This window comes from Myotis lucifugus, unplaced genomic scaffold, assembly GCF_000147115.1.
Source record: "Myotis lucifugus unplaced genomic scaffold, Myoluc2.0 scaffold_221, whole genome shotgun sequence".
NCBI classification, from domain to species: Eukaryota; Metazoa; Chordata; class Mammalia; order Chiroptera; family Vespertilionidae; genus Myotis; species Myotis lucifugus.
The window spans coordinates 1-14,247 of NW_005871269.1; the positions used below are offsets into that span (position 1 = coordinate 1).

A 14,247-nucleotide genomic window follows, 5' to 3' on the forward strand; every position below is an offset into this window, starting at 1 on the left:
GGGCATGTACCTGGGTTGCGGGCACATCCCCAGTGGGAGATGTGCAGGAGGCAGCTAATCGATGTTTCTCTCTCATCGATGTTTCTAACTCTCTATCTCTCTCCCTTCCTCTCTGTAAAAAATCAATAAAATATATTTTAAAAAAAAATAAACTTAAGGACCAGGAATTAAGAGACCTATTTCAGACACTAACAGATATTTTTTTTAAAATATATTTTGTTGATTTCAGAGAGAAAAGGAGAGGGAGAGAAAGTGAAACATCAATGATGAGAGAGAATCATTGATTGGCTGCCTCCTGCATGCCCCCCACTGGGGATCGAGCCCGAAACCTGGGCATGTGCCCTTGACCAGAATCAAACCCGGACCCCTCTGTCCACAGGCCGACGCTCTATCCACTAAGCCAAACCAGCTAGGGCCACTAACAGATCTTGAAACTCTTTGAAAAACACACACAGTTAAATAGCTGTTAAAGACATCCGAAATGGATTTGTAATAGTCACTTTTTCTCTTTCTCATTAGCCTCAATCCTAGAGCTTGTTTCTAGTCTTTTCATATTTTCATTGTCCTTTCTGAGCCTTCTCTCAGACCATGAGGAAATAACATTTATTATGACTTGGGGTCATGATCTGACATTTGCTGAAATTTGGGTGGTGTTCTCACATTACCGAGTGACTCAGCTACATCTAAAATATTGTAAAATAGACTCATTTTTTCTGATCATGAGAGAGTTGATTAAGGAAAACTTTGAGAATGCAACAGAGGGTCAAGAAGAGAAGCAACAGTAGACATCTGCTCAGATTTTTCTATCCTAAACTTGGGTCCTGCTTTTGCACTTAACCTCACATTGGCATTTTGATTCAAGCCCTGAAAAGTGGGACTATACCCAGTGGAGGTCAGGTTTGGATAAGCCCCAAGTGCAAATAAGCCTAGTGTGCAGCATCTGGCAGGGTCTGCCCCTTCGCCAACAGAGGAAGGGACAGTGCGGGCTGCCCTGGACCCTGACTCTGCAGGGCTTCCCTCCCAGCATTCCAGGTGCCAGCCCTGCCCGCCCCAGGGGACTCGCCCATGTGACATTCCACCTCTTTCTTGCCACTCAGCACACACACTGCATCTCCAGCTCTCTGTGCTGGGGTGTTCCGTAAGCCAAACTTTCTGGGGTCAATTAAATTGAGTGTATAGATCCTCCAGTACCAGACCAATTGCCTATATATTTGTTGATATTTGCTTCTGTCCATTTTCATTTTACCTTTAAAAATGGCAAGGCTAGAAGCCTGTTTATTTTGCCTTTTAGAGTGCAAAATAAATTGTCTATATATTTGACTTGAGCTTCTGAAATGGAATGACTTATTTTCCTGAGAGGGCTGGAGAAGACCAGGTTTTGGTTGGGGGAAAGGTTAGGAGTTCATTATGGACATGTTAAATGTGGATCTATCTGATACCTTGGTGGACATGTCTAGAAGGTAGTTGGGTTTGGAGTCTGGAGTCAGGGAGGGGCCTGGGTGAGAGGTATGGCTCTAGGGCTCATCTGTGTACATACAGGATTCACATCCATGAGTGACGGTATGTGGGGTAGGAATTCCAGTGCCAAGGGGCTGGGGAGATGTGAGGAACCAGACCAGTGGCCAGGGAGGTGGGCGGGAACCAGGACTGATGGCATCTGGATCCCTTGCAGGTGTGACAACGTGCGTGTATTTAAGCTGGGCCTCTTCTCGGGCCTCTGGTGGACCTTGGCTCTCTTCTGCTGGATCAGTGACCGAGCCTTCTGTGAGCTGCTGTCGTCCTTCCACTTCCCCTACCTGCACTGCGTGTGGTAAGCCCTGCACTCTCCTTTGGCTCTGTTGTTCCTCAGGTGCCCAGGTGTACCCAGGGGACAGGGGAGCCCGAGTGCCCCCTCTCCTCGGACACTGTCAGACTTTTCAGAAGCTACTGTCCAAAGCAGAATGGACTCCAGGGAGCTGGCTCAGCCAGAACAAAAAGACCTAATTGTTTATGCTTCAAGTCTGGGTCTCTGACCTCTAGCTCCATTATTAAAGCATAATGGAGCCTGAAAACCGAAGCTGTCACCTGAGCTCTGGCTAGATCGCTCGGGTGGGGGAGGTGGGGAAGGCTTGGGACAAACGTGGGGACCAGTCCAGGGACGTCCAACCAGGAACCAAAGGAGGTAAATATGACCTCTTTCAAGATATTGTACATTTTTGTCAACCCAAGTTCCCTTTTGGGTTTGAATGACCAGGTGAACACTTGGGCCTCACAGGTCATCTAGGGACAGTCTCAGCCATTCATGTTACAGGTGGAGACCGAGACCCAGAGAAGTAAAGTGAATTGTTCACCACCAGCTGGTTATATAAAACCAGCCCAGGTGTCGATAAGGGGACTGGGAGCATCTATACCTGGGATGCTCAGGAGACACTGTTAGGTAAAACAATGAAGGAGGTTGCGAAGTGTGCAGCATCCTTCTCTCAGAAGCTGCGGAGGAAGCCGAGTGGCTTCCTAGGAACCACTTCCGCTCCAGACCCAGTCGTCTCCCCCTCGCTGTCCTCCAGGACTTGGAATTGTAAGCAACGGGGACCAGGGGAAACATGAAGGGTGTCTCCTGCAAAGTGAGAGCCTCCAGGAGGGAATTCCATTGGTAACGAGTTGGAAAAACTGTTAGATCTGAATCAGATGAAGCGTGACTTCTGTCAGGAAATGCCTAACAACCACATGGTTTAGAAGAATTCGCTTACATTTCCTTGAAAAAAAAAAAAAAGGCTTGGGGACTTCAGAACTCTTTGCAAAAGGTGAAATAAAACAAAACAGCTCAAATTGGGATTCCAGCCTTAGGATCCATTGCCTGATGTTTCTTAGGTTCAACCTTGACTCACACTAGTGAGTTTATAAACACTTTATATATTTGCTGAGTTGTAATTGACAGATAATAAAACGCGCAGATTAATACTTACCTGGCAGGGAGATACCGTGATCACGAAGGTGATTTTCCCAGGGCGAGGCTTATCCATCGCGCTCCTGTGTGCTGACCCCTGCGATTTCCTCAAATGTGGGAAACTCGGCTGCATGACTTGTGGTAGCGGGGGACTGCCTTCCTGCTCTCCCCTAAAAAATAAAACAAAACGCAAGATGTAAATGTATGGCTTGATGAGTTTTGATAAGTATATACCTTGTGTAAATATGACCTTATTCAAGATATAGTACATTTTTGTTGATCCAAGCAAGTTCCCTGGGCACACTAGCAATGTAAGTAAAATTCGAAGATTATACTGTAACTAGAGGCCTGGTGCACGAATTCATGCACAGGTGGAGTCCCTCCTGGCCCATCGGGCTGTCTCGCCACGTACCAATTGGGGCCGGCCCGGGGGAGGGACTGCGGGAGGTTGACCAATCAGGGGAAGGGACCACAGGAGGTTTGCCGGCTGGCCAAACTGGGCTCATCAGGGCCGGCCACCCGGGAGGAGGGACCTCGGGAGGTTGGCCAGCCGCAGGAGGTTGGCTGTGGGAGCGCACTGACCACCAGGGGGCAGCTCCTGCGTTGAGCATCTGCCCCCTAGTGGTCAGTGTGCATCATAGCTACTGGCCAGTCATCTGGTTGTCCAGTTGTAATGATCGCTTAGGCTTTTATATACTAGTATATAGATAACTTTGGTTTAAATTCAGTTTGTTTCTAAATTTGGTGTACTTTCTGCTTTGTCAAAATGGACCATCTTTTTGTACCAGTTATAAAATGGCTTGCTTTTTAATAGTAAACAACCTAGAGAAATATAGGAAGAGAGAAGCTCTCATAATTCCGTCTACCAAAGGGAGAACAGTTGTTAATGGCCTGAGGTATATCCTTCTTGATTATGTAATATATATATATTTCTCCACTATGCTTTTTAAAAACAAAAATAGCATCATTCTGTACATGATGCAAACTGGTCCTTTTTTCTTCCTCACACCAAATACTACGTCCTGGACAACTTCCCTTACCGAGGCCTGTCCGTTACCTTCATTTCCTTTGTGTGTGTCCGATCAGTACTTCGCAGTGTGCTTATAAGTCCACCCTCTTAGCCCCTGTTTTAAACCCTGGGGCTCAGTCTTCTGGGTTGGACCCCAAAGGCATTTGCATGGTGGTTCCTGTTATCAAGCTGGAATATTAGAACATCCTAAAACAGGCCGTTTGCTCCAGATTTATCATTCCCCTTCTCCCCTTGCTAATTAGAAGAGGCCCCGAGGTCATTGCGCCAGGAAGGGTGGGTCAGGCCAGAAGGGGGCGGGGGGGGGGGCGCGGGGGAGGCACCCCGCAGCAGGCGGCGCAGCCTCTGCCAGGGCAGGTCTCACCTCCCGTCCCGTCTCCCTTCCAGGCACATCCTCATCTGCCTGGCCGCCTACCTGGGCTGCGTGTGCTTCGCCTACTTTGATGCCGCCTCCGAGATCCCTGAGCAAGGCCCGGTCATCCGGTTCTGGCCCAGCGAGAAGTGGGCCTTCATCGGCGTGCCCTACGTGTCCCTCCTGTGCGCCCACAAGAAATCCTCAGTCAAGACCACGTGACGGAGGGCGGGCTCCTCTGCCTGGGTGTCCTCCGGGCTTCTTGCCAGCAAAGACCCCTGGGGGGTCTCAGAGTTGGGGGTGGGGTCTATTTTCTTAAAAATGCTGTTTCCTTGGGCTCTCCCTGGTGTGTGTGGACCCCGTACTCTACTGCTCCCAGAGATGGAAAGTAGAGGGCTGAGGCCTGGCTACATCTTCACAGCGTCACTTCCAGAGGCAGTGGCTTGTGGTCTGCGTCCCTGAGCCAGTGGGGGACTCAGTGCCTCCTTCCTGCGGGTCTGTGGGCTCCAGACCCCCAGTTCCTGCTGACAGATCCTGCCACAGACAATGCCCTCCACTAGTCTGATGGAGGACACCAGGTTTCCATTTGGGAAAACCACACACACACACACATACACACACACACACACACACACACGGCTGTGGCTAGGGAAGCTAGCTTTCTGCTTGCCGCGCTCAGACACCCGGGTTTTACATACATTTGTGGATCCTTTCACTTCTACCTCTGCTGAGACATGGAGACCTAACAGGTGAGGGTAAAGCTACGGAGAAAACCCCTTTGTGCCAAAACGACTGTCCATCATAAGCCATTATTGAAGATGCAAAGTGTTTAAATATGGACACTGTTGTCCCCCACCCCAGCCCAGTAGCCTCAGACACACAGAGTCGTCGCTGGGTCCCTCCCCAGACCCCTCCTCACTGCCTGACCTCTGACATCACCCAAGGGCTGTGACAACCGTGAGGGCGGGGGTCCGGGCTCAGAGCTGGGAGCAACCACGAAGTTTTGGAGACGTGTTCTCATTGGACACCTGTGTGCTGCCTGGACCTTACCTCAAGAACATCCCCATCCTTTCTCTGGCTTTTGCTGGGGTGATCATTCTCCACGCTCGCATTGGGAGGGGCTTCCTGTAGATTCTCGGAGCATTTGGGCCGCAGACCCCAGTGCTGGCAGTAACCACGCATTGGCTGGTGGGTCTTTGGCCAGTGCCGCAGGGCGAAGCTGTTGCCTCTGAGTTTTTCTCACCTAAAGTGACACTGGCTACAACTTAATCTCCTCTTCCCTGGGCTGGGATGGACGGGAGACTCCACACGCCCCTGAAGGTGTGAGGGGGGGTCTCGCGGCCTCAGGGATACTCGTTCTCAGGCGCTTCCTGCTTTGCAGCCTTCCCCTGTGAGGGCAGGGCAGGCTGTCCTTGCGCGGCCAGGAGCCTCGCCACTGTCCGAAGCACCTCAGAGTTGGGCAGCAGCAGTGGGGCCTGGCCGGGAACTGTTACTCTGGCTGGAATTTGCACAGGATCTAAGGCAAAACCCATGAAAGAATGGAATTCAGAGTTTAAAAATGAATATCTTCTGTGGTTTTCAAATTGTTTTAGCAGCAGAACCCTGTTTGCAGTAAGAAATCTTTATGGAACCCCAATGTGTGACATGGGTTTTATTAGCTTAAATTTACTTTAAGGTTAAACTTATAGCAGTTCTTAAATATATCAGGCCATGAAAATGCAAATTAACAATTTGGTGGTTTTCAAGGTAGAAAAATTGGGTATTGAATGAGTGTACATATTGCTATATTGTAGTGTAAAAATATATTCTAAAAACGATGTTTGAATTAAATATTACAAGAACCTCTAACCCACCTCTATGTGACCTAGGTGGTTCATGAAACAGAATTTGAAAACTGCTAAGTCCTGTGGGTTTCAAGTCTAGCATTTTTAAAAGGGGGCTATCAGACTGCCCTCTCTTCGGGTTGGCTCAGCAGGCACGGATCCTGGTTTCATCCATTCTGCACTATAAAAATGCCCCCAAGTAAGGGGTTTGGTGTGCTGTAAGCCCACCTGTCTTAGCATGGAAGCGTAGATCAGGGGAGACAGAGAGGAGGGTAGGTCATGTTTGTGCGTGTGTCTGTCTGGAGGGTTCCTTGGTGAGGGGAGCATTGTCAAGGATGGGCCATTTACTCCATCAGATGGCAGGGCTGTTTCCCTGGGGAACACTACCTTCAGCTCCCAAGGCTTTGACCTCCTGGAAGTTTCTGGGTGTCTTTGGAAATAGGGATGAACGGTGACTGCTGGAAGGAAGGAAGGACGTGCCCTGACTCTCGGGCTATTTCCATCCCTCTAGCACAAGAAATGATGTGAATAAGTTCAGATGTCAGGAGGAATGCTTCTGATAGGAACCCAATGCCCTACTAGGAACTGGTTTTAATGCAATGAGGGCCGAGAGAGAAGTGGGGAGTGGGGTATATTGAGGGCAAAACATAACCCGTTTGAACAGCAATCACTATAGCTTGTCAGCGTGGGATGGCAAGTCAAGAGAGTATTTAAGTTAGGTCGATGGTATCGTTCATATTTATAGTTACATATTTATAATGCTTTGATAGCACTACTTGCTCTTTAAAGAAAATTGGGATACTACAAAAAAGTCAAAGAAGTAATCTATTTCTATAGCTCAAGGACAACCATTCATATTTTGGTATATTTTCTTATAGTCTTCTTTTTTTCCTACTACATTTGTAAGTAGATGTCTTTTAGAGCTGATGGTTTGTCCTGTAGTTTGAGTGGAATGTGTGAGGTGGGTATTTTGCACGAAGAGCAGGCTTTGAAGTGCACTCGCCTTAGCGAGACGCTGGAGAGCTCATCACTGGATTCTGAGCCTGACTACTGAGTCTTCCCTGCTGATGGAGCCGCGCGTGGAATCATGGACTGGATTCTACTCCTAGACATGCTTCTGCTCTTGGACTGACGAGTAATAGGAAATAGTGTTAAATATATGGCTCTAAGGTGTTGATGTTTGCCGATGTAAAGTGAGTGAAGGGCTTATTTCATTAATGAATGTGCAATCAAGAATCGCTCTCTCCGCTGCCAAGGAGGGAAGTGGCGATTCCACACTTGGGAGCTAGGTCACGGCAGTTGCTCTGCATGGCTATCAGATTTCTGTTCTGGGTAGAATTTGCCCCAAATCAATATCCATAAGGAATGCATTTTGCATATTAAAAAAATGTTACCATGTTATTAAGTGAATGATTCTTATTGAATACTGTTTGGTTGCTTATTGATTTTTAGGAAAAGAAATATTTATCCCCTTGATGAGCATATTATTATACAACAAGCACTTCAGTGAACATATTTAAGGTGCATGGGAGCAGATATCTGAACCTATTTGGTCACATGCTACATTTTGGGGGAACACTGTCCCTCTGGAGAGCGCCTAAGCTCGAGGGTCATCAAACACAGGCTTTGTGAAATGCCATCACCTATTCTGTTTATTGGGTTTCTCAGGTGTGTAAAGCATCTCACCAGTCCATCATGCTTCTATGAGCCAGTGCCGTCTTGGTGGCCCCAGGACTGGATTGGAGCCCTCCCTGGCTCTCCCTCCCGCGGGGCTGACATAGGACCACCTGTGAGGGACAGGTGAGGGCTGAGGCCAGCCTAGCCAGAGCCCCGACCAGAGCTCCTTTTCTCCAAATGGACTTGGGACCTTTCATAGCCAGCTCTTTGCCCTGGGTGCTGCCATTCTAGCTGGCCAAAGAGAAGGCTCGGGCCAGGTTGGGATTTCCCATGGCTTTTATAACATCATTCTATGGACTTCTTTTTCTTGAATGGCCCCTACTATAAGGGACTAATTGTTTGAATTGTATCTCTATATGTTAAGCCAGATTTAAGAGTATTTTATAACCACAGTTTGTAATTAGAACAAATACAGTATTTTCAGATACATTCCTTCTATAGTTTATACTTTATGCAGGGTGTGCTGTGTAAGGTGTGTGCCCACTGGCTGTGGTGGCATTTAACCTCCATTGCTTTGGGAGTAGCATAAGGCCTTTTGAAATGGAGCTCTTGCACTTTATGCTCTTTCTGTGAACTCTGACAGCTTTGTTTCATATTAAAGCCGTGATGGCATTTTCTGTGAATAAATACGTATGTTTGTGGTTATTTCCACAATGACTTTGAAATGCCCGTGTAAAAAAAAAATGCATTAAATGGATTTATAGCAAAGCACATTTGCCCAAATTCATTCATTTAAAAAAATATTTTTTATTGATTTCTGAGAGGAAGAGAGAGGGAGAAAGAAATATCAATGAGAGAGAATCATTGATCGGCTGCCTCCTGCATGCCTCCTACTGGGGATTGAGCCTGCAACCCAGGCATGTGCCCTGACTAGGATTGAACTGTGATGGCTTGGTTCATAGGTTGATGTTCAACCACTGAGCCACAATGGCCAGGCCCAAATTCATTTAGTAATGAATTTGGATTATCATTGTTATGAAACATACTTAAAATTAGTGTAATTAATTGTTAGTTTCTGCTCCGAGCTATGAAATCAATACACCTAGACGTTTCCAATATAAAGTACCTAAAAGCAGATTACTTTTATTAAAAGTTCTATAATTATGTTAGGTGGATATAAAATCTCAAATATAGAAAATAAGTCATCTGTGCTGGATTTCATCCAATCACTGGGAGGAAGATCATATGACATTTCAAAATAGTAAATGACTGTAGCAGGACTATTTTTCTTAAAATTTTTGTGTTTTCAGTGAAATCATTCAAAGGCCATCATATAACGGGTAATATGACCATTAGAGATGAGCGACTGGATTAGCACAATCAATACATTACAGTGGCTCTGTTTTTCCTGGCAGGGGCGAGGGGACCAGGAGCCTTTGGAAAACCCCGTGGAAGCAGTGCATCTTCTCCCTAGGAAAATGCCCACGCATGACATTCTCTGGGCATTCAGATATCCCTAGAAGCAACCCAGGTTTAAAAGCAAACAAACAACCCTCCTGCACGACAGGACACTAAGCCAGGATTCAAATCCTCGTGAGGAAATTGCACAGCTCAGCGTTCTGACGGCCCTCTGAGACCAGGGCTCCCCCCACCCCCTTCTCTTGTAAAGTCTTTACATAATGAGGGGCCAACGGGGGTGGGGAAGGGGGCAGGAGGTGGTGGGGGAGGGGTGACAAACATGGGCCCTGAACTTACATCCTAAGTGTCCTCAACAAACCGGGAACTTCCATTTTCCTCACAGCCTCTGTCATGGTTTATAGTTTCAGACCCACCTTCAGATGGTTTCTGAGCCTGGCATAGCATCTGTGTACTTTTGCATGGTTGAAATTTTCCATACTAAACATTTTTTTTTTTAAGAGTAGCATTTGGGTTTTCATTCTCCACTCTCTCTGGAGCCGGCTCCGCCTCACCAGCTTAAGAAGTTATCTTGTCTCAAGTGGGCGCTTCCGTCTCTGATCACCTCCAGGCCTGGCCACACCCAGCTTACCTGGGAAATATCAACCTCACGTGAGGCTTTTTTGTTTGTGCATTTTGTTTTCTCATTAAAATCACACTTTTGATTTAAGCTGCTTTTACAATTGAGATAGATCATAAACCTGTTGGAACGAATAACCATGAAGTCAGTCAGAAGTCAGTCGGTAGAGTTTACTTTCGTATTAGGACTGGTGAAGGGACAGTGGCTGAAGGGTGAGGCCAGGAGCATGACACAATGCCATTAATGACATGAGCTAGGCAGGGGTGGGGAAACTTTTTCTACCGAGGGCCATGTGGCTATTTATAACATAATTATCAACTTAAAAATTAGCCTGCTATCATTGGCCAGACATTTAATGAACTCACCCCTAACGCCTTGGCAAGGCCAGACCAGACCACATGATTTCTCCAGCCTTACACGCTGGCGGCCGGACATTCCTCACCCCAGAGATAAGAAAGCAGGAGCTACAGGGTGGGTGAGACCGGAGAGATTCCTGGAATAATATTGCCATCGTGTGGCCTTTTTGGGTATTGCTACCAGTGGCACACGAGAAGCCCATCTCCATCGCTACTCATCCCAGAACTCAATATTATTGTTTTAAAACTTGCACAAGTTACACCTCTTCCGGGTCCAAATATGTTGCCTTAGATTTTTTTCTTTATTTTGCTTGGATTTTTAAAGAGCATCTCTATGCCTTTATATTTCTTTCCTCTTTCCACACAACCTTGTTCTTCATCCCCTAGGCTTTTTTAAAAAAAATTTTTTTATCTTATTAGATTTTTTAAAAATCTGAAAAATATCATAAAATAAATATTTTCCTGCATATAAAACCAACCTAACATAAATGTGATCTAGAGTTTTTTCTTAATCCACTGGAGTTAAATTTAACTTTGGGGATTAATAGTTTCATTTACACAAGTCAAATGCCAGTACAACCCACGTCGTTAAGACGGAATACAGTTTGAACCAACACTTAGCAAATGCCTGCCTTGTATTCAGTGTGGGCTAGCTGCTGAGGGCTCTGTGATGCGTATGGAGGAGAAAGAGACCTCTAGCTCTGCTGAGATCTTTGCACAGAGAGAGCTGGGAGGCAGACAGGAGAGAGCGCTGGCTTGGCCAGGGGGTGTGGGGCTTGAGAATTCCAATCTTTAACTGATGGACCATGAGCCATCCTATGTAATAAAAGGCTAATATGCAAATTGTCCCCTCGACCAGGAGGTTGACTGGGAGTTTGACCAGGGGTGGGGCCAGCTGGCCAACCTCCCACGTCCCCTTCCCACAGCAGGCCCAGCAGATCAGCCTGATCGGGGTGGGCCAGCTGGACCCCACCCATGCGCAAATTCGTGCACTGGGCCTCTAGTGTTTAAGAATATCCAGTTTTAGCCGGTGAAAGAATTGGTGTTCTTCCTCAGATTATTGTTATTTTCTTAAAGCAAACCTTACTTGAGTGCCCATCCCATAAGTTATCGTTCACATAAATTGTCCTATTGACTCCTCATGACTATTTTGTGAGGTGATGATTATTATGATTTGTTTTGGATGATAAAACAGGCTCAGGAATGTATTCTGACTTTGATATTAGGTGGAGAATCAGGATTTGAACCCAATACTTTCAAGTCTTAAGTTTAATTCTCTTTTTACAAAGGATGTGGATGTGGTGTCTGGAGCTCTGGCTGCCCTCTGGGAACACAAGGACAAGCACGCATCACCCCTTTGGGGTGACAGGGGCATGGATTGGAAGGAGCCTGGGTTCCTGAAAGTTCTGTGGAGCTGCCATACCAACCCTGGACCGCCTGTGTCATAGAGAAAACCTATTATCTTGTTTGATCAACTGTTACTTGGCTTTTACATACTACCTGATTACACCCTTCGCAAGTGCCTGGGTGCCTGGAGGGGCTCAGCACCCTGGCAAGTGACTTGAGTATTCAATGTTGGGGTCACAGCAGACAAGCAAATCTCACAGCCTAGATGTGGAGGGTGAAGGGGGGACCTGGATGGCGGAGAGAGCACTGGGGCCAGGAGACCTGGGTCATACTGTGGTGGGCAGTTAGTCAGACGTGAGCAGAGCAAGGAGGATGGGCCAGGCACAGAGGCCACCAGGGCGGAAAGCCCAGGTGCCTAGAAACAATCGCAGGTGGGACTCGCCCCCAGGGTGACTTTTCCTCCCCAGCATATGCCGTTTGGACCCCCTGACCTTTCCTCCCTAGAGATAACATCTAGGCCTCGGTTGTATTTCAGCTCCAGGCCCAGAAAAACAGCAAAACCAGACCAGCAACCCCATGGCTGACCGCAGGACCAGCTGCATTGGATAATGGCCCCTGGTGCAGGCCAATCAGTGGAGACCACAACACCCGGAAAACTGCTGAATATTCTATTATCTTCCCCTGGGACCTCCCCTAAAACCTCCACCCTTAAAACCCTCAGGAGAAGAACCCAGGGCAGGCTCCCTCCCAGGAGCAGGCCCCGCCTTTCCCTTCCTCCCCCTCCCCTCCCCCTCCCCCTCCCCTCCCCCTCCCCCTCCCCCCATCCTAGGCACATTACCATTACCTTCCTCACTCCCAGGCTCCTAGGGCCCTTCCTCTGCCTCCATAACTCACTTCCTTGGCCCACCTCTTCTATGAACGACTTCTTCCACCTCCGTGATTTTATAAATAAATGTTCTCTTATAGTTTGATTCTTGGCTCTGAAATATTTCCTGCCCAGAACTCAAGTACCAAGGTTGCTGAACCCAAGTCCAGTCTGACCCCGATCCTGCCGCCTACAATACCTTCAGCTCTCCTCTCTCAGGCTTCGTTTTCTTTAATGGAGAGAGGCCGGACTAGCCTTGGACTGTTTAGCAGCAGAAATTGTTTTTCTGATAGAAACCGTACGTAAAACAGATACAAGCAGAACTTCTGGCCCATCCAGTCCCTTAGGTTCCGCCCCCAGATGGACGGGGGTGAGTTCTGAGTCCTGAGGTTCCTCAGGAGTATGGTTTGAAGGCACAGAACCCACTCCTCCCCCAGGTTGTGTCCATGGGCAGTAGGAGGGCCCGGCCTGGATTCCTGAGGCCGCCAGGCCTCCAGCTCCAAGTGATTCTTCTAGTGCAGAAAGCACAGGTACTCTGATAAACCCAATGCTGTGGTCTGGAACCTACTAATCTGGAAGAGCGATGGAGAAGAAATGCTCACGGAGTTTCTGACCCCTGACTTCCACTCCCTCAGCCCGGAGGCCAGGACGGCACCCCAATGCCTTTCAAAGCCACCCTCAATAGACACTCTCCTCTCTACTTTTACTCCGGGGTTATCAGCCAGCCAACTACTGGCCTGGGCCGGCTGGCTGTGGAGCAGAGGCGGGAGCTCTGCCTGGGACTCGCAGCCCCGGCCGGGCTGGGAACCGCTTTGTGAGTCCGGGTGGGTGAAAGGGCTTTGTAAGCCACAGAGGCCGCGTGTGAGGGCACAGGGGATGTTCATGGCGCTCCTCACAGGGTGACATCTCAAGCTGGTGACAGGTGACCTTGCCGATGTGCATACTCAGCAGTGACATTGGCCATCGCCCATCAGCAGCACAGTTTAGTGACTGTCCAACAATAGCCTCTGAGTCGTGGGAACACTTCTCTCCTTTCAAACTGCATCACCACACAGAACACCCTCCCTCTAGGCTCCGGCACTTCTATTCCTGTTGTCCAGCGTGTCTTTCTTCCTCTCTAGATTTTCAACACTCTTACTTCTTGCCCTTGAGGACTCTGTTCACCTATCACCTCCTCCAGGAAGTTCTCCCTGATTACTCCCCTGCTACCCTTCCAAGGTTGATTTATGTGCCCTTCCTCTGTGTAGCAAGTTCTGTTTCCCTGCCTGGGGCATGTCACATGGTATCTGTCTTTTCCACTGGAAGAGTCTGTGGCTTGTGTGTTTCCTCTACCCGCAGAGCTACAGGGCCTTCCTAGCATCCTAGGATCACCAAATAGTTGAACTGGGAGGGCTCTCAACTGTCCCTTGGCATTACCCCTTCATTTTACAGAGGGAAAACGAGCCCAGAAAGAATTTGTGATTATTCCAAAGGCCATGCAGAGGCCTGGTAACAGAATTGAGCCTGGAACTCAGGTCTCCTGACAACATGCACTTTTTTCCTACCAGGTGGCCTCAATGAGACCAGGGCTGGGACGGTGGCTCCTCCCTGCACCAGTGCTGGTCCTGAGCACCTTGCTCCACCTCCTGAGGGTGTTTGCACCGATGGAAGTTGAGAGTAACAGTACCTGAGGCCCAACACGGCTGCTGTGGGGGCTCACTGGCCTCTGGTGAGCAGAGAGCTCAGTGTTTGGTACAGGAGCCCTGGCCTGTGTGGCTCCATTGGTTGGAGCATCGTCCCAGGTACTAAGGGTTGTGGGTTTGATACCTGGTCAGGGTACATACAGGAGGCAACTGATCAATGTTTCTCTCTCACATCGATGTTTCTCTCTCTCCTCTCTCTCTCTCTCTCTCTCTCTCTCTC

The 14,247-nt window shown here is 48.2% G+C and overlaps 1 protein-coding gene and 1 non-coding gene across 2 annotated transcripts; both read left to right on the forward strand.

Annotated features, from left to right (window-relative positions):
* The first annotated feature begins 1,547 nt into the window (after nt 1-1,547).
* On the forward strand, nt 1,548-8,429 carry LOC106698726 (alkaline ceramidase 2-like). The gene is made up of 2 exons (XM_023761865.1): nt 1,548-1,810; nt 4,338-8,429. Exons 1-2 carry the CDS (start codon nt 1,551-1,553, stop codon nt 4,522-4,524), a joined length of 447 nt encoding a protein of 148 aa, XP_023617633.1. The 5' UTR covers nt 1,548-1,550; the 3' UTR covers nt 4,525-8,429.
* Nucleotides 2,935-3,096, forward strand: LOC111827795. The gene has a single exon (XR_002831518.1). It is a non-coding gene; the product is annotated as a U1 spliceosomal RNA (small nuclear RNA).
* Nucleotides 8,430-14,247: the final 5,818 nt, after the last annotated feature.

Excerpts from the sequence above, each read along its gene's own strand:
- LOC106698726 (XM_023761865.1), top strand. The coding sequence starts at position 1,551 with ATGAGTGACGGTATGTGGGGTAGGAATTCCAGTGCCAAGGGGCTGGGG. Across the intron at positions 1,811-4,337 it reads CCCTACCTGCACTGCGTGTG|GCACATCCTCATCTGCCTGG; the intron begins GTAAGCCCTGCA and ends TCTCCCTTCCAG.